The sequence below is a fragment of the Natrix helvetica genome, assembly GCF_964273705.1.
Source record: "Natrix helvetica genome assembly, chromosome: 1".
NCBI classification, from domain to species: Eukaryota; Metazoa; Chordata; class Lepidosauria; order Squamata; family Natricidae; genus Natrix; species Natrix helvetica.
Window position 1 is genome coordinate 143,596,974 of NC_138548.1, and position 21,940 is coordinate 143,618,913.

The following is a 21,940-nucleotide window of genomic DNA, read 5'->3' on the forward strand; positions in this document are numbered from 1 at the left end:
AAAGGCTTATCTTTGTACATTCAGACCTTCAGCTGAATGTCTCTGATTTCAGATACCTGTGTATTACTAAAAGTCTGTTTGTCTATTTGTAATGTTAAATTGGGCAAAACGCTGCATCATAAAATAACAATTTTTGAATCAAAGTACCTCAAATAGTCAAATTTAAAAATTCATACAAAATCCAGAACCCATTGCTCAATGTGTAATTGAAATATCAAAGATTTTCACTACATTTGCATTTGCATACCTTGTGGCCACTGCAGCGTCACTCTAGTGAGCCACAGATATGTGAGCGTGATTTCCAGCTACAATTCTCCAAAACCCCATAGGTTGCATAGCATTAGGGAAAATGGGAAGGATACTGCATATCTCAACCTTCTTTCCTGCCTCCCTCTTGCCCTGTGCCCAGTCAACTGGCAGCAAGGTCCAATGGATGAGCAGTGATTGGCAATTTCGATCCTGAGGCTGAAATTTCAAATATTTTACCAGCAATGGGTGAAAAGGAAAGAACAAGGGACTGCTAGTGAGGGAGGATGGACTGGGGGCTGCTGGAGGGAGGGGTGCCTTCAGGGCATATCAGGTTGGGGAACAGAGGTATAGTTTTCATTGGGGTCAGTGGCTCCCTTTATTTCCTGAAAGAATGAAAAGTGGCAGACAATTCCATGTTGTCATGGAGGAGGAGTATGCTTCACCAAGGCTGTGTTGAGGGTTGTGAGGAGAAGGGAAATGGTGGGAACCTATATTATATGAGGAAATAAAGATGATTCAGTGGGTCATGGGTTGTCTAGTTCTTACACAAGCATTGCATGCAGAGACTTTTGAGCGTTGGCATGCATCTGAATTCTGGAATGTTCTCCTCAGGGATTATGACTAATGCATACTTTTAACCTGGTGGCAGACTGATAGCTTGATAGGTTTATGTGGTCATCAGTTGTTGTTTTTTCCTCCTTTCTACCTGTAAATTGTACCTTTTTAAAATAATGTTCATTGAGTTGTATACTGTTTTGAAAACCATTGGATGAATTGACAGGTTGGAGTTATTTGCTCTGAAAGACATAAACAACAAAATAGAACATTTACAAAGAACAATAAAGATAATTGTCTCAGAGACCAACACTGTTGTTCTGCATGTTGCAGAAATCAATATTGTGGCCTGGGTTAAAGAAGGAACTGTTTATCGTTCCCATTGTTGCACTTCAGGCAGGAAACTTACAGTAACAGAAGAGCTTCATGGATGATAGTTGATCTTCAGTCAGTCAGGACCCGTTAACTATAGAAGTATTGTTCTGAAATTTTCCTTTTCTGAATTTTCCCAGGGTGATTTGTGCAAGGTGTTGTAGTAGTTAAAGCATTCGACTAGGAGTGAGGAGACAAAGTTCTATTTCACTCTTAGCCAGATAAGCTCAAAAGATGTGTGTGTACCAATGCTTCTCTCTAATCCCAAACTACCATACTGGATTCTTGTGTGGAAAAAATAGAAGAGAGTGATGACCATTCTCCCTTTTGCCCAGGATGGAATACAAACCAATAAACAAACAAAAAAACAAATGAACAATTTGGAATGTTTTGCTCTTGTTTCCAAAGTGAAATTAATCCATTTAGAAATTCTCTGGAATGTGTTTTGCAAGTTATGCGTGCACATTTTATCTTTGCTTACATCTTATTTTATTTTTCCATATTCCAGATTATTTTCTCTGTCCATATAATGAACACTCACTTAATATGTATCTTGCTGACCATTGCCAGAGGGAGGGCAGCAGAAAGCCCAATAAACATAAGAGTACATATAATTTGGATCCATGTGTGTTTTGTATAGTCTTTTACCAGTATCAAGGTACATCATTGGAAACATATGCAAAGTCAATATTGATGGAATCATGCATGAAATCATGACATTTTGTTCTTTGAATTGCTTAGTCTGTTTATTCCTGGGAGATGAAGTAGATGAATGAACCTGAAAGCTTTAGGTTCCAGAAACTCCTGAATTTGATAAATGTTCCTAGTTAAACCAGTTATAAATGTTTTTAGTTAAACCAAATTCATAGGAAGAGCAATGAACAAATATGAGGAACAGCAAAGGAAGAGGCAGGAAAGAAGCTTCTCATCTGTAGTCATCATGCACACAAAGCTTTTATTGATTTTTCTGGCTGTCATTGGTAAAAACCCATATCTAACAACAGAGTCACCACAAGGATAATATAAACATGTTCCCCTTTGTATTTGATCTTGTACTCCATTCAAGCATGGCCTTTGAAATCAACTTTTGTGACACTGACTTTCTTAATAGGCAAATCGCGTTCATTGCCACTCGTCAATTGTCGGTGTCCTTGTTTGGTTCACTGCCAACAGAACAACAGTCCTTTGGCAGGGTTGCTGGTAGAGATTTGTTTCATTTAGTTGACGACTAACGCATTTAGTTTTCACTTTTATTGGAGAAATGAAGAGAAAGGGCTAACACACTGAAGCATTATTAGCAAATGGAAGACAGGTTCAGAATTAGAGGAATTTAGGGTATACATTCCTAATTTTAAAAAGCTTTCTCCCCATATGGCATGAGCCAGATACTTTTTATTCTGTCCTGGGTTTTTATTCATTTATATAAAGGTTTTTGTGCCATCTTTACTGCAGCCAGTCCTTCCTTTCTTTAGGAGAGAAACACCAGGAAGAAATTAATATTTTGCCAGTTTTGATTGTATTTCATGTTCAGAATATAAATGAACAAACTCGCCTCATTTAGAAAACAGCTTGATTTGATCAACCTATTTTAAACTAATATCAGGGAGTCCTAGAAATTAAAATACAGAATATAGTATTGTTTGACAGTGAGGAAGAAAAGTAAAGATTCCTTCTGCAAACCAAAAATAAAATCAGTTTCCAACCTGCTATGAAAACAAAGGCTGAATCAATGAGATTTTTTCCTCCCCTTTGTCTTCTTTTTGTTAAATGAATATCCCACTTTTAAGGAGGGTGCAGGAGCAGTTCAAAACTATAAAAACATTGCAGAATAGAATTGCTTATAAAAGATAAAAACTATAAAAACAAAAATCTAAAATAAATCTAAAAGGGGTAGGAGCTGTGAACGAAAATAGGAGAAAATGGCAGAAAAAAATATATCATAATACCCAGCAGTATAATGACAACCTAAGTACTCATTAAGACTAATTTATGGCTCAAGTCATCTTCTAATAAATCTGGCAACAATGTATGTTGTGGCAGGGTTGATATCTGAGAACATCAGGAAGGTGTAGAATTGTCTTGCATGCCCTGGATATTTATGTAATAAAGGTGAGATGAGGCTAGTATGAATATTTTTGTAGTACATGCACTGGAGAAATACATATTCAGTACTTTTTATATGTCTAGAGTCATTGGGGCATTGCCCAAATGGGTAGGGGATCTTCTTGTATCAACATTCAAGAACAGTTGATGGGAGTAACATTGTGCAAAAGTAAAGGCCCTCTGGTGGTTAGGTACTTTGAGTTAGGTATGACAGAGGAGAGATACTAAGTTCACTGGCAATAATAGATGGGGACCTGGCCAAGTCCATTTGCTACACACTGTTTAATGAGTACTTTGGCCTGATTATATCCCATGCTGAGTAGAAGACCTGGATAAAGTGATATGGAATCAAACGCTGTTTTGAAGTCTATGGAAGTGTATGGAGGTAGTGTTGTGGAAGGAGCATTTTTCAATGAGATATTGGAGAACTAAGCACTGGTTCACCCTTCCCTAAATCCAGCTTGCTATTCGTCAGGTACTGTATAGTTTCTCATTCCAGCCATTCTTATAGTTTCTATTGCATAAAATTTGCTGATTGTACCGAGGAAGCTGATGAGTTTATAATTGGTAGGTTTATCATTTTCCTCTTTTTTTGTATATAAGGGCAATGACTGTGAGCCCCTAATTTTTGCATAATCAGCCATAGGTGTCAATGCAAATAAAGAGTAAGGCCACGGTGGGTTGTGTTTAGTAAATATGATTGGCCCGGAATCACCCAGAAAAATTCCATAGTTGAAAGTAGATTTGAACATGGATCACTGCATTCCTAGCCTAAAATTTAATCACAGTACAATAACTCATACCAAACTCTGGTTTTTGGCAAACACAGTTTTCCAAAATGTAATTTTCAATAACAGTACAAAAACAATGGGTTTCTTATGAAGAGAACCGTGGAAGAATCATGAAATAGAGAAAACATTCGCTTGACCTGTTTCTCATTCATTTGCTAGGTGCATCCAATATGCTTGCTAGACAACACTAGAGTAGTTGCGCATTTGGGAGTCCTGCCAGTATTCTGGGATGACCTGTGAATCAAGCCATAATGTTAACTGTAATATGGTTTATTTGTGAGGAACATAGCTTGTAAGTTGAAGACAGGTATTATGCTTTGTGAACATAGATCTAAAATCTAAAATATGACCAACACTTTCAGGATCTGAAAAAAAAAAGTATGTGTATAGCTACTACAGTAATAGAATGGCTGGTTTCTTGATGCTTGTCCATCTTCATTTCAGTTTTATTAGCATGACACATCTATCTCTTATGATTATTCGGTTTTGGCTTCTCTTCTGCTGTCTATTTACCTTGTGTCATTTCATTTTAAGGACAGCTCCATCCTTTCCGTCTTAATATATTTCTCCTCATATACTGCAGAAAGACCAGACTTTGGAAATAAGCCTGTATTGAAACAGTAAATTCAGCTTTATATATTCAAGCTCTAGAGAACAAGTATGAACCTGAAGAAGCCAGATAGGCTTTGGATAGTATGACCTATTTCATGCAGTTCTTTGGTTGACTTTTACAGCAAGTGGGGGAAGCAGCTGCAGAGGCATTTTCATAACGTTTACCTCAAAAACATGGTTTGGTGAGTTTGAACATATAATGCATGAAAGCAAAAGGATTAAACAGACCCCCATTAACAACTCTTATCAATCTCAAACTTTATATATTTTTATGAGGAAAGTTATTTCATCTTTTATAAAACTTTATTACGCTTCGACGGGGAATAAAATATAACAAAACAGAAAAAGAAAGAAAAAGACAAATGAAAGTCAGAAAAGAAGCAAGTTTATAAGGGAAGGGGAAAGGGGAAAGGAAATGAAGATTTCTGACGTTCATTAATATAGATTCAAATATAAAATATAGTGACCTCTTACTTTTAAGATTAACTATACAGTACTACACAGTATTTCTATCATCATAAGTCAGGGGTGTCCATAGCTGGCTGGGGAATTCTGGGAGTTGAAGTCCACAAGTCTTAAAGTTCCCAAGTTTGGACACCCCTGTCATAAGTAGTGCTAATTTCAAATCTCAAAATTAAACGTTCATTTCTTTCATTTTCAAGCAAAACATCCAAAGGTGGTTTTCAAGTAACAAAGAAACATAGCTAGACAAAATGTGTTTTCTTTAATCAAAATAGTCAGTTTTGCCATGTCTGTCAACTGCATGAAATTCACCATCCATAACTCCATTGTGGGAATCTGCCACAGAGTATTCCATCTCTGTGAATACAAAAGTCTCATTGCTGTTGTAACACATAAAAACAAACTCCCACTTTTGCTTCAGGCTGTTTCTTGATCAAACCTAAAAGGAAAAAAAATATGTTTTTAAATGTACATTTATTCTAAGAAGTCTCTCAATTAAAGTACATATCCCATCCCAAAATTTCTTAGCTTTTTTATGTCCACCAAAGAGGATAAAAAGTACCTTCAGGCTGATTGCATTTTCAACATATGTTTATGTTTAAATTTCCTTTAAAGTAATAGTTTAATGTATGTATTTCAATACATTAACCCACATATTCTCCAATTCTTCAAGGATTTGATTAGATTAGGTTGGATTAGTACATTTATACTCCAACTTTATTATTTTTATAAATGCTTCAAGACAAACATGCCTAATGCTCCCTCCTCCTCCTCCTATTTTCCCCACAGCCACAACCCTGTGAGATGGGTTGGGCTGAGAGAAAGTAACTGGCCCAAAGTCACCCATCTGGCTTTCATGTCTAAGGCAGGACTAGAACTATTCAAATTGTGAAACAATCTGAATTTTATTTTGCCAGTTTACTCATACAGTCCTTAACATATTCATATTTCACGTTCCTTTTCAAGAGAAAAATAATTTCATTTGGAAAAACAACCCCAGAATTATATGCAGTGTGTCAGGCCTGGAAGCCATCTTTTGCATTGGGCCTTCAGGCCTGCCACATTTACTGCTGTGGGAAAATGGGAGGGGGGGGGGAATTATACGGAGTATGGGAGATATATAGTCACAATAACATTCCTTTCTCAGAGAGTCAATGACACCTTGCTCTGCATCTAGAAGGGTATGACTGAGAGGCATCTCCAGTTGGGACACTGCCTGATTGGGACATGTGAGTGCTGGGCAGGGGCTTGGACTTTCATTTGGGATGGGGAAACCTGTAAGTTTTCAGATTCAGTGTCAGGTTTCCAAAAGATGCCCTTTTTCCCAGATGTGCCAATATGACATCTCTAATAAAATGGAACTTTGAGGAACTTCATGCCTCAGCATCTTCTTTCATTGGGGGTGTTACTTGGAACCCTGACATTAACCCAAATCTAGAAAAACAGTTCATCAGCCAAGCTGACGCTAGGGACATAGTGTTGCGGCCGTGCTCCTACAAGAAACCTCCCAAGAAAGCTCCTGCCATGTGCCTATGTATCCAAGAAACTCACCCTCAACTAAAGAAGACATCTGGGTCACCAAGAGTGGGGGGTGGGCGTGGTGACACAGTGTCTCAGTTTTTCTTTATCTCCTCGATAGGTAAAGCTTCCAGAAACTTCTGCAAAGGGTCTCAAAAATATCAGGATAGTGGCTGAGATTGCACAATTGAAGCCCTGTCCCTGCCTTTTTTATATGCATTTTGATGCACTCTCTCTCTCTCTCCCTCCCTCCCTCCCTCCCTCCCTCCCTCTCTCTCTCTCTCTCTCTCTTACATGACTAGTGTCCCTGAGTGATTGGGACCAAGAGCAATAGAATCAAGTATTTATGTTGTTGGCTTAGGAAAAAAGAGGTTTCTGCCAACTCTTTCAAGGCTGGCAAACTCAGGAAACAGAACTACTTGGATTTCAGGAATTCAATTTATTGCTAATAGGGTAAAGTAACAACCTCTTGAAAGCCTGCCAAAGCAATTAATGGGATCAATTTACACTCCTTGTGATTAAGATGGGATTACTTTGAGTCTCCTTCTCACCTTTCCCACCTCGCCTGAACTAAGGAATATTTTCTTTAATGGTCTGACTTCTTCCCATGATGGACTAGCTTCCATCTCCATGTTCCCTGTATCTGTTAGACCTCCCATCACACAATCTTCCTGTCAGACTCACTACCTAGCCAAACAAACAATGTTTGAGCGTAGCATTAGTTTTCTCCATCTGTTCACATAAGTCCAGGTGATGATAGGATGACAAATGGATACAAATGTCCAGTAACTAAAAGAGAGATTTTTCAAAAATGGGGTATAAATTGAGAACCACGATCAAATCATGTGACTAACTCCAAATTTGTACTATGATTTAAAAACAGCTGGCCATTTCCGAAGCAGGTGGATATTCACACAGAAATAATAATAATAGTAATAATAATAATAATAATAATAATAATAATAATAATAATACGGGTAAGCAGATCCACTATCCTTACAATAATGTCAAAACTATGTACTCTGTTTCCCTGAAAATAAAACCTCCCCAGATAATAAGCCCAATTGGGCTTTTGAGCACATGCACTAAAATAAGCCCTTCCCTGAAAATAAGCCCTCCCAAAAATATTGCCACACAGCAGCAGCCATGAAGTGACCATGTTTGCTGCCTCCTGCACCTGAAAAATGATAGGACCTCCCTGAAAATTAGGCCAAGTGCTTATTTCAGGGGTCAAAAGAAAATAAGACCCTGCCTTATTTTTGGGGAAACACAGTACATCCCGAAGATTAAGAATAAAATCCAGGGAAATTGCATGTCACAGTCTAATGGGAGTCATGAGCACTGGAACAAACCAACTAGCTTAGTAGAGACAGTCTTGGTCCAAGAACAGACATGACATTCTGCCTGTGGCCATGAGCAGTCTTTGAGTCCCAGATGAAGCATATTAAAACTCCTCCTTGCCCTGCAATCTTATCGTCACATTTATTCCTAGAGAGAAAAATGCAAGTGGCCATTTTCAAAAAGTTATCCTTAGCCGATCTGTATGATGGCCTGCAGGTCATCCATCCAACTCCTAACGTATGAGTCTTATTGTAATAGTAATTGTGTCAACTCACGAAGCATTCCTGACCTGCTCTCGAATTGCCATAGGCAGGGAGATGGGGAATCAAGCCTTGCAGCTGCAGTGAGAAAATCACACTTCAGTCAAAACAAAGCACATTCCAGTTGGCAAACGTGAGATCCACAGTGGCTGGAGGGAGTGATTTCTACAACCCGCGAAATTGCTTCATTGGGGAATGTGACTGATGACACACCTTGGGAGGAGGGGAAAACAAGGACAGAGACAAGGCACGGATTAAGTGAAGTCAGAGTTGGCTTCACTTGGTCTGTGCCGACATGATACTCCTAATAAATAACTGGATTTCTTTTGAAACTTGGCTTGAGGCTCATGATTTAATTAGGGCATCCGTTGGAACCCTGACAAATTGTCTCAGATCCAACTGATGCCTCCCACCCTAATGTCTCAGGAATGTCCCTTTCAGAGGGAACAGGCATCAAAATTATGATAAGGAAGGACAAGCAGGAAACATATAAAGGTTTGCATAGTAAAGCATCTGGCTGACACTTTATTTTATTAGCTAGGAGCGTAAGTAATATAGAAGTAAGCGTAAGAGGAATTCTTGTGATGCATGGGTGGATTAGCCCATTTAAGAAATTTATTTATTGTTGAAATACTGCTTTTACTGCTATAATGAGTATTCAAATTTGCTATAATTAGTAGGAGAGATTCTTTCATCCAAATCAATTTATAAATTCCTCTCAAGTCCAATTTAATGAAAATGTATGCTTTCTGAAAGTGGTTCAGCAGACCCCCAAAATAAGAGGTAGAAATAGTCAAATCAATATCAGGATTATGTGTCTTTTCCCAAGACAATATGTGCATGAAAGAAAATAGTCAAATTCATGGATTCAAGATCATCTTCTTCTTCGTGGAAGATCACTATCACATACCTTCCTGCCCTTGGCATCATGGTTGTGGAAATTCTGGAGATCTTGGATAAAGGAATGTTCTCCTCTTGCCCAGCCAGGTTTCAATTCTACAAGTCAGGTCAGCTCACTGATCCAAGAAGCAAAAGGTGAAGACAAACCTGACATTTATCAACAGTAACTTGAGGCTAAAGGCCAGAGTGACGCAGTGCCTATTGTCAAGGGAGAGGCTATTATTTTGCTAGAAGAGTAGATGGGCACGAGGTTGACAATCACTTATGTCTTAGAACTAGCTGGATACCCGTGCTCCGCTACAAAACTATGTGATCAGATTTGATAAATCAACACTTACAGCTTGAAAATTAATGAGTAATTATGATCAGCCTCTCCTCTCCTCTTCTCTCCCTCAGGCTTGCCCCACAAAATCCTCTCCTCTTCTATCCCCCTTCTCTCCCTCAGGTTGGCCCCATTGATCCTCTCCTTTCCCCTCGCTCCTTCAGGCTGGCCCCACAGAGGCCTCTCCTATTTTATCTCCTTCTCTCTCTCAGTCTACCTCCTTAGATCAGAGCATTTTTCAGGTGGGAGGGGCAGTAGAATGTCTAAACTGCCAGCCAACAGGCCAGATGAGTCACGTGCTGGTCACGCCCACACCCAAGTAGGAGTTGGAACAGAGTTCTTTTCAGGTGGGGAGGGGGAGTGGAACGTCTAACTCCTTAGCATCAGTGTGTGTTAATAATAAGAAATACTAATGATCTGATGGTCATTTTAAAAAAGCTTTTCTTAGTGCCAAGAGGTGCCAAATTTCAAGTCTGTAGGCTTTACGGTTCTGGAGATTTCGTGATGCTGCATGAGTGGTATTTAGCTTTTATAGATGATAGATAGATGATAGATAGATAGATGATAGATAGATAGATAGATAGATAGATAGATAGATAGATAGATAATAGATAGACAGACAGCCCAATAACTTCTGTTGTACTTAATACTATCATTTTTGCTATACCCTATCAAAAATCTATATCGCAACTTCATCACCCCTATAAATTGATCTAGCCACACCTGCGCTTCCAGACCTTCAAAGTATAGAGATGCCATCAACTTTACCCTATGTCCCATCTTCCACCCATTTTACCCAAATGTTCCATAGCATGGTCAGACTATTTGTCAGAGTTTCCCAAATGTGACAGAAATTTAGACAGAAATTTCTCATAAGATAAATTTAGACCATCATAAGAGCCAGTCTAAAGCCAGTCTAAAATTCCTTCAGCTCAACACACATATTGGGGAAGAAAGGGAGGGCGGAAGGGGACCTTGAAATGATGAATGTTGTTTTAAATATGTTCTGCCTAAACAGTTTGATGCAGTGCTGATCTTTGTATTTCTGCCCAATTGTTTTTGCAACTACTGTATGCATTGTAAGTGGAGCTTTGCTGAGAAGCACAATTATTTGTTTTAGAGGTCTATTTTTTAAAAACAAATCATACTAAAATAAAATAAAATGCTTTGTGGAATTCAAATATTTAAAAAAAAAAAACAAAGTTGCGTTTTTATACTAAAATGCAATTTTAACAGTACATGTGATACAACCAAAAAGGGGGAAACGTTTTATTTTCTCGACAGTGGGTATCAAAGAGTTTTTTTGTAAGGTACAATATGTTATATAATTGTAAAAGGGAATAGCTCATAGATCTTCAGAGGAAATGAAATTGTAATGAAATTCTTGTTTAGACTGTTGGGAAATGGTTATTTTTATTCTAAGAGGCTGAATGCTTATTACATTCCCTTTTAAGTCTATAAGAAATCAATGAATTTAAACATTACACCCTTAGAACAGTGGATAAAATCTAGCACAGAACTCAGCAACTGGGGGAAGATTCTTCTTCTATTGTTGTTCTGCTAAAGTATTCCTCTGGAGAATTTTCACACAAGTGACTGATTATGTATACATTTGTATGTTTTCTGCGGAAGGTGTACGAGGCAGTCCCCTGTTACAGTGAGTGCAATCAGTATTCCTGGCGAGTAGACCCGTGGTCTCAATGTGAAATCAGCAGTGCACAAAATTCCCTCCACTGTGGAGAAGGAATACAAATGAGGCAAATCAGGTAAGTAGAAAATAAAAGCAGTTGACTATTGGTTCATGAATTGATTGATTTGATTTGATTTCTATAGCTGCCCAGTTCAACCAAATCACTCTGGGCAGCTTACAAGTCTAAAATTCTAAAACAATTAAAAATAATCTTTAAAAAAAAGTAATAAAAATATCTACAAAATAAATTTTAAAACAAGCAAGCTAAGAAAATATAACAGTTGTCTTTGGAACTTTTGAGGATACTATTTTTCATTAACATCTTTATAAAACTGTCTTAATTTTATCACTTAAAGCCCTCTTCAACTATTTATACTTGTTTTTTTTAATTAACCAATATTGTACTATGCTATGCAACACTATACTGTTCAAAATACTTTTGAATACAAAGGTGTCTAGAGTAGTCTGTTTCATGTTTCATATTTGTGTGAAAATAAAGTTAATCTTTAGGATGAAATTTCTGTCACATGGGCTGTAATCATATCTTTGGTTTCATGAACAGCATTTTACTTAATTGCAGTATTTCTACACAATTTCTACATATTCTTTCAGCTCTCCTCAACAGCACTAGCATGACATAAATATTCAGATATAATCAACTGATTAAATAATTACTAGTTATCCACTGCAGTGAATAGTCATATGTGACATATATAACAAACATGAAAATATTTCTGAAAAGGAAAAAAATATAACCGTAATTGAAAGCCTATCAGAGGTAAGATCACGAAATTGGGGGGGGGGGGGATCCCAGAAGAAAGCAGTGAAAAACCATTTTTATTCTGCTGTCTAGATAATTGCAGAGACATGTCTAAGAATTCACCAGATGTTGAGCTCGATTCGGAGGGTTGACTTTGTTCACTGTATTATTTATTTGTTTTTCATTGTGGAATGCCTTGCAGATGATGTTCTTATCATCCTACAGATGTATAAACACCACTGAAGGTGGAGATGGTGAACCTGTACCTCTTGTGCTTTGTAACCAGTCCAAAGTTCCTTTGGAAAAACAGAAATGTATCCTCTATTGTCCTAATGAATGTGTGGTATCTGAATGGAGTCACTGGAGTCAATGCCCAGAGGTACTTCAGTTCAAATACTTGCTATTTTTATATATTAACAGGATCACCCGTGATATGCTAAGATCCATAATGCCATAAAAAGAAGCGACTAAGAAATGTATGTTTTCCTGGAACCCAATATTGTTGCTAAATGGATTGGTAGTAAACTCTTTCTCTAGTGAAGCAATGTATGACTTTTGTTTTTCAATAAATATGCATTTCTTAGATTGTCATTTATACTACTGCCATTTGCTTTACATGGGTCTACCCTTGAAGAGCAGAGTAACAGATTAACAGAGTTGGAAGGGATCTTGCAGGTCATCTAGTCCAACCCCCTGCCCAAGCAGGAAACCCTACATCTGCCTCTACCTAGGATCGAACTCACAATCTCCTGATTGTGAGACAAGAGCTCCACCTCTAGGCCAGCTGCGGCTTTAGAGTATTGCAGCTGTTCCTAGCAATTTAATTACAGTAGCTCAAAATTAGGGGAGCAGGTAATTAGGAGTGCTTCACATTCAGCACGTGTTAAGCCTCTTCTTCATGAGCTGGATCAGTTGCCAATGGGCTTCCAGGTTCAGTTCAAGGTGGTTTCAGTTATATTTATAAAACATTTCATGGAATGGAATCAGGTTAGCTGAGGTAGTACCTTTCCCTGGTTGTGTCTATCCATCCCATCGGATCCAGCAGAAGAGGCATGCTGTGGGTCCCATCTTCTAAAGGATGCCATTCTAGGGGACCCAGGAAGTGAGCTTTTGCTGTCATAGTGCCTGCTCTTTGGGACATCATCCCTCTAAACACGTGGTTGTATTATGGGCGTGGGCTTCAGAACATGTGGCAGAATCACTGCCATAGCTCTGTTGCAAAGAGTTTGTGGTTTGATCCTGGCTACCAATGTCATATAAAGCCTTTTGGTGTTTTTGATTTGATCTCGGCTACCAATTTAATATATAGCACTGTAGCGTTTTTTTATGTTGCTTTTCCAGTGTTGTTAGCTGCCCAGAATCATCGTGATGAGATGGTGACCATATACATTTCCACCCATCTTATTCGATTGCTATAGTGATCTTCTATTCTCAGTGTCTATGAACAGTAAATGAATAAACTGAGAACCAAGCCCTTTCTGAAGATTCAGTGGCAGCATTGTTTAAACCAAATGCTTTTTCTTGTAACATGTCCAAAACCCCAATTGCATGAAAACATTTGAGGCATGTCATGCGCTTGGTAGTTCCCAAGGTGTGATACTCCCAGAAGCAAGCAATGTATGAGATGATAAAGAGATTTCTTTATTATGAATGCCCATGTATTTTCTCTCTGTAAAAGGAAAATATCCTCAATACATGCTACTAATAATTGACAGCCAAATATAAAACCCTATGAATGCCTCCTGAAATTCATAATTGATCCTGATCTTAAGATTTAATGTGAAGAGTTTGCATTCATATTTGAAAAAGAATCTTCCTGAGGAAACAGTCCTTCATAGATGCTATTATGCTGTCATTATCATATTGTCATCATTCTATTGACATTATAATAAGCAAATCATTTTGAATAGCTATGTTGTTTTCATACTAAGACTGTGAACCAATACAGATTCAATAAGCCTGGCTTCTAAAAATATTTAAATGCACTGCCCTATGCAAAATGCTGCAAATTATTTTTCATGGTATGGTTGCTATCAGCATAACAATCCACTTAATTCTTTTAAAAAAATATCTGTCCTACGGATTCTTTTTTGCCGTTAGGTTATATTCTTTCACAGGCAAAACAATAAGACTATAGAATGATACTCTTAGTTTAATTGCTGTCATACTAAAACTAAACTCAAACCATCCTACTACAGATAGTTCTTGAGTTACAATGGTAACCAAGACTACCAGGATTGCTATCACTAAGCGATGACATTATAAAGCACAATGTCATATGATCATATTGCTTAGCAATGGCAACCCCAAGACAGGTGGGATTTTAAAGAAGAAGTGGCAGGAGTCCCAAATAAGGATTGCAGGGGTGCCCATGGAGGGGGGGTTACTGTGGGGATGTAGAAGGGAGGCTGAGAGACATCCTAGGAGGCCCAGTGCAGTTGTGTGCAAGCACATGAACACAGGTTGCATGGATGGTGCTGTGTAGCCTGAGTACAGAAAGACCAGGGAATGGACGGTGTGGCAGGACAAAGACATAAAAAGACTGGGAGATGGTAAAGCAAAGTGTGAGTGCAGGAAAGTCAGAGGATGGATGGTGCAGTAGGACAAAAGTGCAGTAATGCCGTCCCCGGGTAAGGTTGAAAGTTGGGAGCATGGTTCTCCAGTGGTTTACTTCCTTTCTCCTTGCCCAGTTCCAATCGGTGTTGGAGGGGAGAAAAGATCAATCTTAGGCAACCCCTGCATCAGGGTTTGGATCTCTCTCCTCTTCTATTTAACATTTGGATGAAGCTGGTGGGTGAAGTCACCCGCTGTTGTGGCCCGCCAGAGGCCAGCAGAGCTGGCAGCAGATTCAGACAATAAGGAGGTTGGGGAGGAACATGGGCCAGTCCTGGAGTCTGGGGAAAGTTCTGATGAGGGCTCTGTGTCAGAGGCAGAGATGGGGCCTGGTCATCTGACAGTTATCGGCTGCCTTCAGAGTCAGACATCAGTGAGGCAAACGAACAGCTGGAGCCTGTTCCCAGTGTGCCCATGCACAGAGCTGCCAGACGAAGGGAACAGCTAAGGAACAAGGGTTGACTTAGGAGTAAAGCCACAGGTGGATGGTGAATGGCCCCTCCCATAGGGAATAAAAGAGGAGTGAAAGGGGAGTGGAGTTTGCAGGAGACAATTAATTCGCTTGATTGGTTCGTGACTCCCTGCCACGTTTTAAAGATATCGGCCTGGCAGCTGTCCAAGACAGATAAGGTCTGTGAGTGTAAATTCCCACTTGAAAGAGTTTGCTGTATATGAATGAGAGGAATTCACAGTAACTTAATAAAAAGGGGTTTCTGTCAGGACAAAGAGTCTGCTTCATGGTTTGAGGAACCTAGGTCAGAACACCCGCCAGTATGAGGTTCAAAATCACTAGTATATATCTCACCCCCAAATTAAACAAGTGCTTACTCAGGGTCTAAGATTACTCAGGGCCATTCTGAGGGTCTAGATCAGTGGTGTCAAACTTGCATCATCACGGCATCATCATGTGACATATTTGCTACTTTTTTTCCCTCTCACTAAACTGGATGTGGCCAGTGCGTAATGCATCCAGCCCGTGGGCCACGAGTTTGACACCCCTGGTATAAATAGTGAGGACTATCTGCAATTTAATCCTAGCAAAATACAGTGACTTGGTTTGGGGATCCCCTTTATCTAGAGGGTTGCCATTTTCAACTCATGATGGGGTAGGGGTCTCATTTCTTTCCTGAAGAAAAGATTGCAGCCATGGCTTATGGGAGTTATTTGACTACCCATCCACCATCCAGTAGATTGATAGGGTTACCTCACCCCAAGTCACTTCAATTATATGTGGTCATCGGGTAGGACCTAAGAAGTGAACCTTCTTATAGATTTACCAACCCTATAGAACAGTGATGGCTAACCTTTTCCGGACCGAGTGCCCAAAGCGCAGACCTGCATGCATGAATGTGTGCCCCTGAATCCCCAAAATGCAATGTGCGTGTGGGCCCTGCATGTGTGTGCAACCCACCACATGAGCCCTGCCCCCCCTGCATGAGCGCATGGTCCCTACATGTACTGCATCCCCTGTGCATGTGCACACAGGCCCACCAGACATGCCCCACCTCCACGCGTGCGCGGCAGAGACCCAAAGACCAGCTGGCCAGTGGGAGGCATGCACACATGTGCAGCGGAGCTGAACTGGGGTGACGGCTTGTGTGCCCACAGAGAGGGATGGCATGCTTGCCATAGGCTCGCCATCACGGCAATAGAACATCATCTCCTGTGAGACGGAGGGTCCTATCTTCCTTACCTTACAACCAGGTTTTCCTCTCAGGGAGGCGGGCATAATGTCAGGTTCGTTCTCATGATGGTGTGTTCAAGTTTTAATCTTTTGCTTTTATTATGTGTGTGTTTATTGTCTGTCTAGGGTTGATTAAGGTAATATAGATGGCCATTTTTCAAATAACTAGATGCACTGCTGGTGCGTGGCTAAGATATTAATAACATACGGTATTCGTATTTGAGGTCCAGGATGAGAAGCCTAATAAAGGAGAATATTCATAGCTCAGGATTAAAATGAGTGGTCCTTAGTGCTTTCTGAGCTTGGTTGTTTCCTTGCAGGTGTTTCGTTACCCAAATTAGGTAACATCATGAGTGCTCCTCATGAAATCTAACTGGTTTGGGGTAATAAAACAGCAAGAAAACAACTATTCCCAGAGAGAACCAAGCCCCCCCCCCCAGGCAAAAACTTGTACAATTCAAATCAATCCCACTGCACCAGGCTAACAGGTTCATATTACTTTTCTCTCTAGTGCCTCAACAATTCTATTTTTGATTTTTTTTTTTAGTTCATTGTGTTGTTTTTCTTCTATTTTGTTGAGCTATACCTTACTAGCCAATGATCATTGTAGTCAATAGTAAACTGTAGAAGGTGTAAAAATTTAATCTGGATAAGGTATGTGTGTGAGTGTGTGTGTGTGAGAGGGAGAGAAAGAGAAGAGATAATTTGTTTCAATAGGCCTGTTTGCCACATTCTTGAAAATGATTTTTTTCTTAGTTATATAGGATTCTTTTTATCTGAGAATACAAAATCTATATGATAGAATATCTTTATTAGTTTAACACAAGTTTACTAAACAGTTTGCTAGCTTTCAAAATTTAATTTAAAAAAAAAACTTTTTCAGAAAGTTTATTTATAGCAAATATAGCAAGGCTTCAATCCATACTTCTCTCGATTTCAGCCTGGATGAAGTATTAGGGAATCTGCAGATGTGAAAATTAGTTTTTATCAGCCTTGCTAGTGGTGTGAAGTTGCACTAGAGATTCTACCAAGGCTTGTTAGAAATAGGAAACCAGCAAATATTTTTTAGGGATCCATTTTTGGAACTGTAATATCCAGTTAAAACTGTTTTATCCATAATGTGAAACATGAGGTTCCTTTAGTAAGTTTAAAACAGAAAAGAAAGGTAATTCTATTTAATGATTGAGGCATATATCTGATTTATGTGAAGGGAAAAAAAATACCTTTTTGTGTGACATTCACTTTATTTACATTTATGTATTTATGTCTATGTGGCTAAGACGCTGAACTTATTGATCAAAAAATTGGGCAGTTCGAATCCCTAGCTCCGCATAATGGAGTGAGCTCCTATTACTTGTCCCAGCTTCTACCAACCTAGCAGTTCGAAAGCATGTAAAAATGCAAGTAGAAAAATAGGAACCACCTTTGGTGGGAAGGTAACAGCATTCCATACGCCTTTGGTATTTAGTCATGCCAGCCACATGACCAAAGAGATGTCTTCGGACAGTGTTGGCTCTTCAGCTTTGAAACGGAGATAGCACTGCCCCCTAGAGCTGGAAACGACTAGCACATGTGTGCGAGAGGAACCTTTACCTTGTATAAACAGAGGACATATAGGTAATCCTTGTCCTAGGCTACTCACTTAGCATATTCCAAGTTCCAACAGCCAGGCTCCCCCACAATCACAGGATGACGTTTTGGGCACTTGGAAACCAGGCCACATTTATAGTTGTTCGCAGCATCCCACAATCACATAACAGTTTTGCCAAAATAAAACACCTGTATTTATTCCTGGTTTTCAGCAACATTCTGCAAGAAAAAAAATGGTCAAAACATTGGCTTTGTGATTGTCACGAGATACAACCGTGATGGGCAATCTATAATACTAACTCAAGGACTACCCAAATGCTATTAACATATAGAATTAGTGTTATTTATATGATTTGTAAACCAGTTATATATTCCATTTCTTTTTACCTAAGGTTCATTTTGGGAATTCTTGCATCAAGACTATGTCTTGCCTGTTTCAATAAACATGGGGAAATTAAACTGAAGCACTTTTCTCTTCAGAGACTTCATATGAATTCCACTTACAATAGTAGATTCACACATCATTACTTGATTTTTGTCCTTCTGCACAGACAGCAGAGAAAATAACATCTCCTGTTAAATATTCAGCGTTGAAGAACTGTGGCAATACCTGTGATGTCTTGACTCTCTGTTCATCTGACTTGGAAATGTAATTAATTGACTTCACTTGAATTTATCAAAGCACTCTTAAACTGAGTTAATATGCAAGTTGGGCCACAACTCCCAGAAATAATTATCTGAGATTTATTGTATCTGCTGTCAGGGGTTTGGGTTTTTTTTTGCTTACAAGAATTGATAACTCCCAATATTTCATCTGAGTGACCTCCTTGTTTGCATCAAATGTTAAGATTTAGAGTAGCTAATTCAAGAGGGTTTGAAAACCATTCATTTAATTACTGTATGTAAATGTGTAAGGCAAGACATGGGATGAAAGAAAAATAATAATAATGTTCCTTATTGTGGATCAGCAACACTTTTATGACTTATCTGAACCTTAAATATGTTCTAATAAATAAAATTGGTATTACTAAAGTATTAATGGACAACTTCAAAAGTGGAAATAAGACATATGATCAGTTTCACTAGTTTTTGACAACAACACCTAGATATTTTAGGTCATAATTCTGAATTGGCTATAGAGGAGAATTGAAATCATTTCCTTGGTAACAAGATTAAAATTAATAGTTTCATCAATGCTCTTATACCTGTGGTTATGAAACTATGAACTCCCTTTTTATAGTCCTCAGAACCATTCCAAAATTTAGTACTGTGGTTGCTGAAAACCAGTAGCTTTTTAATCTCATGATTTTGAGTTGGGAACATATGCAGACTCTATTAAAATGCCTAGGAAGGACTTTAGGCAGTTTAAAAAGCAAGGAAATGCCCCCAAGCTCTCCTTTCAAAAGATATTAAAAAATCTCAGCTGCTGCCATATATTTATGTAGCCAAACCTATTTTGTACTATTATCCACTTTCCCCATCTTTTAAAAAAAGGTCAAAGGCAAATACTGACTAATCAGTTGGACACAATGTTCTAAACATACCCTAATTTTAAGTACAGGCAGTCCTGGGCTTACCACCACAATTGAGCCCAAAATGTCTGTGGCTAAACAAGACAACCGTTACGTTAATTTTGCCCCATTTTACGACCTTTCTTGATGCAGTTGTTAAGTGAACCACCACGGCTATTAAGTTAGTAACACATTTCTTAAGTGAATCTGGCTTCCCCATTGACTTTGCTTGTCAGAGGGTTGCAAAAGATGATCACATGACCCCAGGACACTGCAACCGTCCTAAATACATGCCAGTTTTCCAAGCATCCAAATGTTGATCCTGCAATGGATCAACGGGGATACAAACAGGGATCCTGCAATGGTCATCAGTGTGAAAAAGTCGCTTTTTTCAGTGCCGTTGTAACTTCAAATGGTCACTAAATAAATTGTAGGTCGAGGACTACCTGTAACAGAAGCATCATAACTGAATAAAAGCACTTTGAGAGGCAGGCAGATTTTATCAGAAAGCATTTCTTCTCCTTCCCTGAGCTGTAGTTCATTGTCACAGTGGCACCCACGAGGACAAAAATGCTGTTATTTTGACTTTTTCCTCTTTCCTTCATCAGGAGGGGAAGTATCCTAACTATTTCAGGATTCAGGGTTGAGACCACTGATTGTTTAAATGTAAGGGCTCAAGTATTTTATTAAAATTGGAGTTGTTTAAATGTATTGCCAGTTCTTCAAAAATACTTGCCCATGTAAAACCTAAAATAAAAACCTTTACAGCATCAGGCAATTAGCACACAATTAGCTTCCCATTTCAAAATCACAGAAGCAAAAGGGATTTTACAAGCCATCGAGGCCCTTCTCCAACCCATAAAGAAAGCTTAATATGTCAATAGATAAGTGGATTACAAATGTTTGACTGTTTAATGGTTAGTATGATTTGATAGCTTTATTGATTAGCCTATAGGCCATATCAAAGCACAAGGTTCAAACACATATCGCCAATAAAATCTTATACAAACAATTTAAAATAAGAGTAAGGTAAAATACAATAGTTATAGGATAAAATACAATATAATTTAATACATGTAAATAAAGTGGTTATTTTCTTAACTCCCACAATTTCCAGTCCACGCATAAGGCTGCTTTCTCTCTCTCTTTAAGAGCTGTGCCAACCCTTCCCTTCCCAACACCCTTACTCTTAAAAACAAGTCATTGTTTTCTTCTTTGTCCCACTCTTTGAATGGATTAATCATGATTTCAGTTTTCATTTTTAACTAGAATGCCTCTAGGTGGAAAAAAAAGAGTGTATGGTGCAATAACGAAGCAAATTAATGTGGGATACCATTATACAAATCTATAAGATTGAAATAATGAAAGAAAAGCAGCTCCTGTTTATTTCAGTAAAACATGTTTCTGTGTGAGTTTCCATTCAATTTTACTGAAATAAACAGGAGCCACTCAAAGAACAATCCCATTCATTCCATTAGAGGACTGACTTGTAATGAATTGTTTATTACGACCGACAAAGCATTTGGTAAATGCCATAGTACCTGACAAATACATGTTTTGTTATGATTGACAAAGCATTAGAACGCCGTGTCCCTGAGATAGCAATAGCAATAGCACTTAGAGTTATATACCGCTTCACAGTGCTTTACAGCCCTCTTTAAGCGAGTCAGCATATTGCCCCCAACAATCTGGGTCCTCATTTCACCGACCTCAAAAGAATGGAAGGCTGAGTCAACCTGGAGCCTGGTGAGATTTGAACTGCCAAATTGATTGCAGTCAGCAAAAGTAGCCTGCTGTACTGTACCCTAACCACTGGGCCACTGCAGCTCTTATATCCATTTATGTGTTGTTACATTTTTATGTTTATGTTGAGAGCTTCATACAAGTACAGGTAGTTCTCAACTTACAACCGGTTGTTTTACAGTTGTTCAAAGCTACAATGGCCCCAGAATGAGTGCTTTTTTTAAAAGCACCCCTGGTCATGTAAATGGTTACTCTACATTCTACTATGGTCATGTGATTGCATGTCAAGCGGGACAATTTTACAATTGGTTGTGGTGTCCTATGGTCACATGACTGTGAATCACTATGTTTTGGGTAGTTTCCAGAATGTTTTGCCAGTTCCTAGACAAAAAAACTCCCATTCAGATGAATGCATTCACTTAACAACTGTGGTGTTTGTTTAATGACCATCATATCTTCTTAACAACCGCTGTGAAAAAGCCCATGGGTGCTTCAATTTACAATTATAACAACATATGACCAAGATTTCCAGTCCCAGTTATGGTCATAAGTCAAGGACTATCTGCAAACTTTCTCAAATTGCCTTATTTTTAGGTAAACCAGATTGTCTAATTCCTTCCCTGATGCAGTGTTTTCTGCATTGACGGATTCCACTTACACATTTCATTTTGAATAGCTTATTAAACCTCATCTTCCTACAGCCACATGCAAGTATTTCAATAAATTACAAGCTCAACAAGCATGTCCCACCCTGTGTAATCGTGACTTATAAAGGTCATATGAAGAATTAGTTGTAGAAATCATACTAACATCAGCAAGCAGATATTTAAACATTGCTGAACATGTCAGCATCTTAAGAAATAG

At 38.6% G+C, this 21,940-nt stretch overlaps 1 protein-coding gene across 2 annotated transcripts in view; it reads left to right on the forward strand.

The window, feature by feature from the left end:
* Positions 1 to 21,940, forward strand: part of THSD7B (thrombospondin type 1 domain containing 7B) — a 533,620-nt gene that overhangs the window by 453,485 nt on the left and 58,195 nt on the right. For both annotated transcript variants that reach the window (XM_081936133.1, XM_081936134.1), the window contains exons 16-17: positions 11,118 to 11,251; positions 12,161 to 12,314. In XM_081936133.1, the coding sequence (XP_081792259.1) occupies positions 11,118 to 11,251; positions 12,161 to 12,314 (288 nt within the window). The remainder of the gene's footprint in view (positions 1 to 11,117; positions 11,252 to 12,160; positions 12,315 to 21,940) is intronic.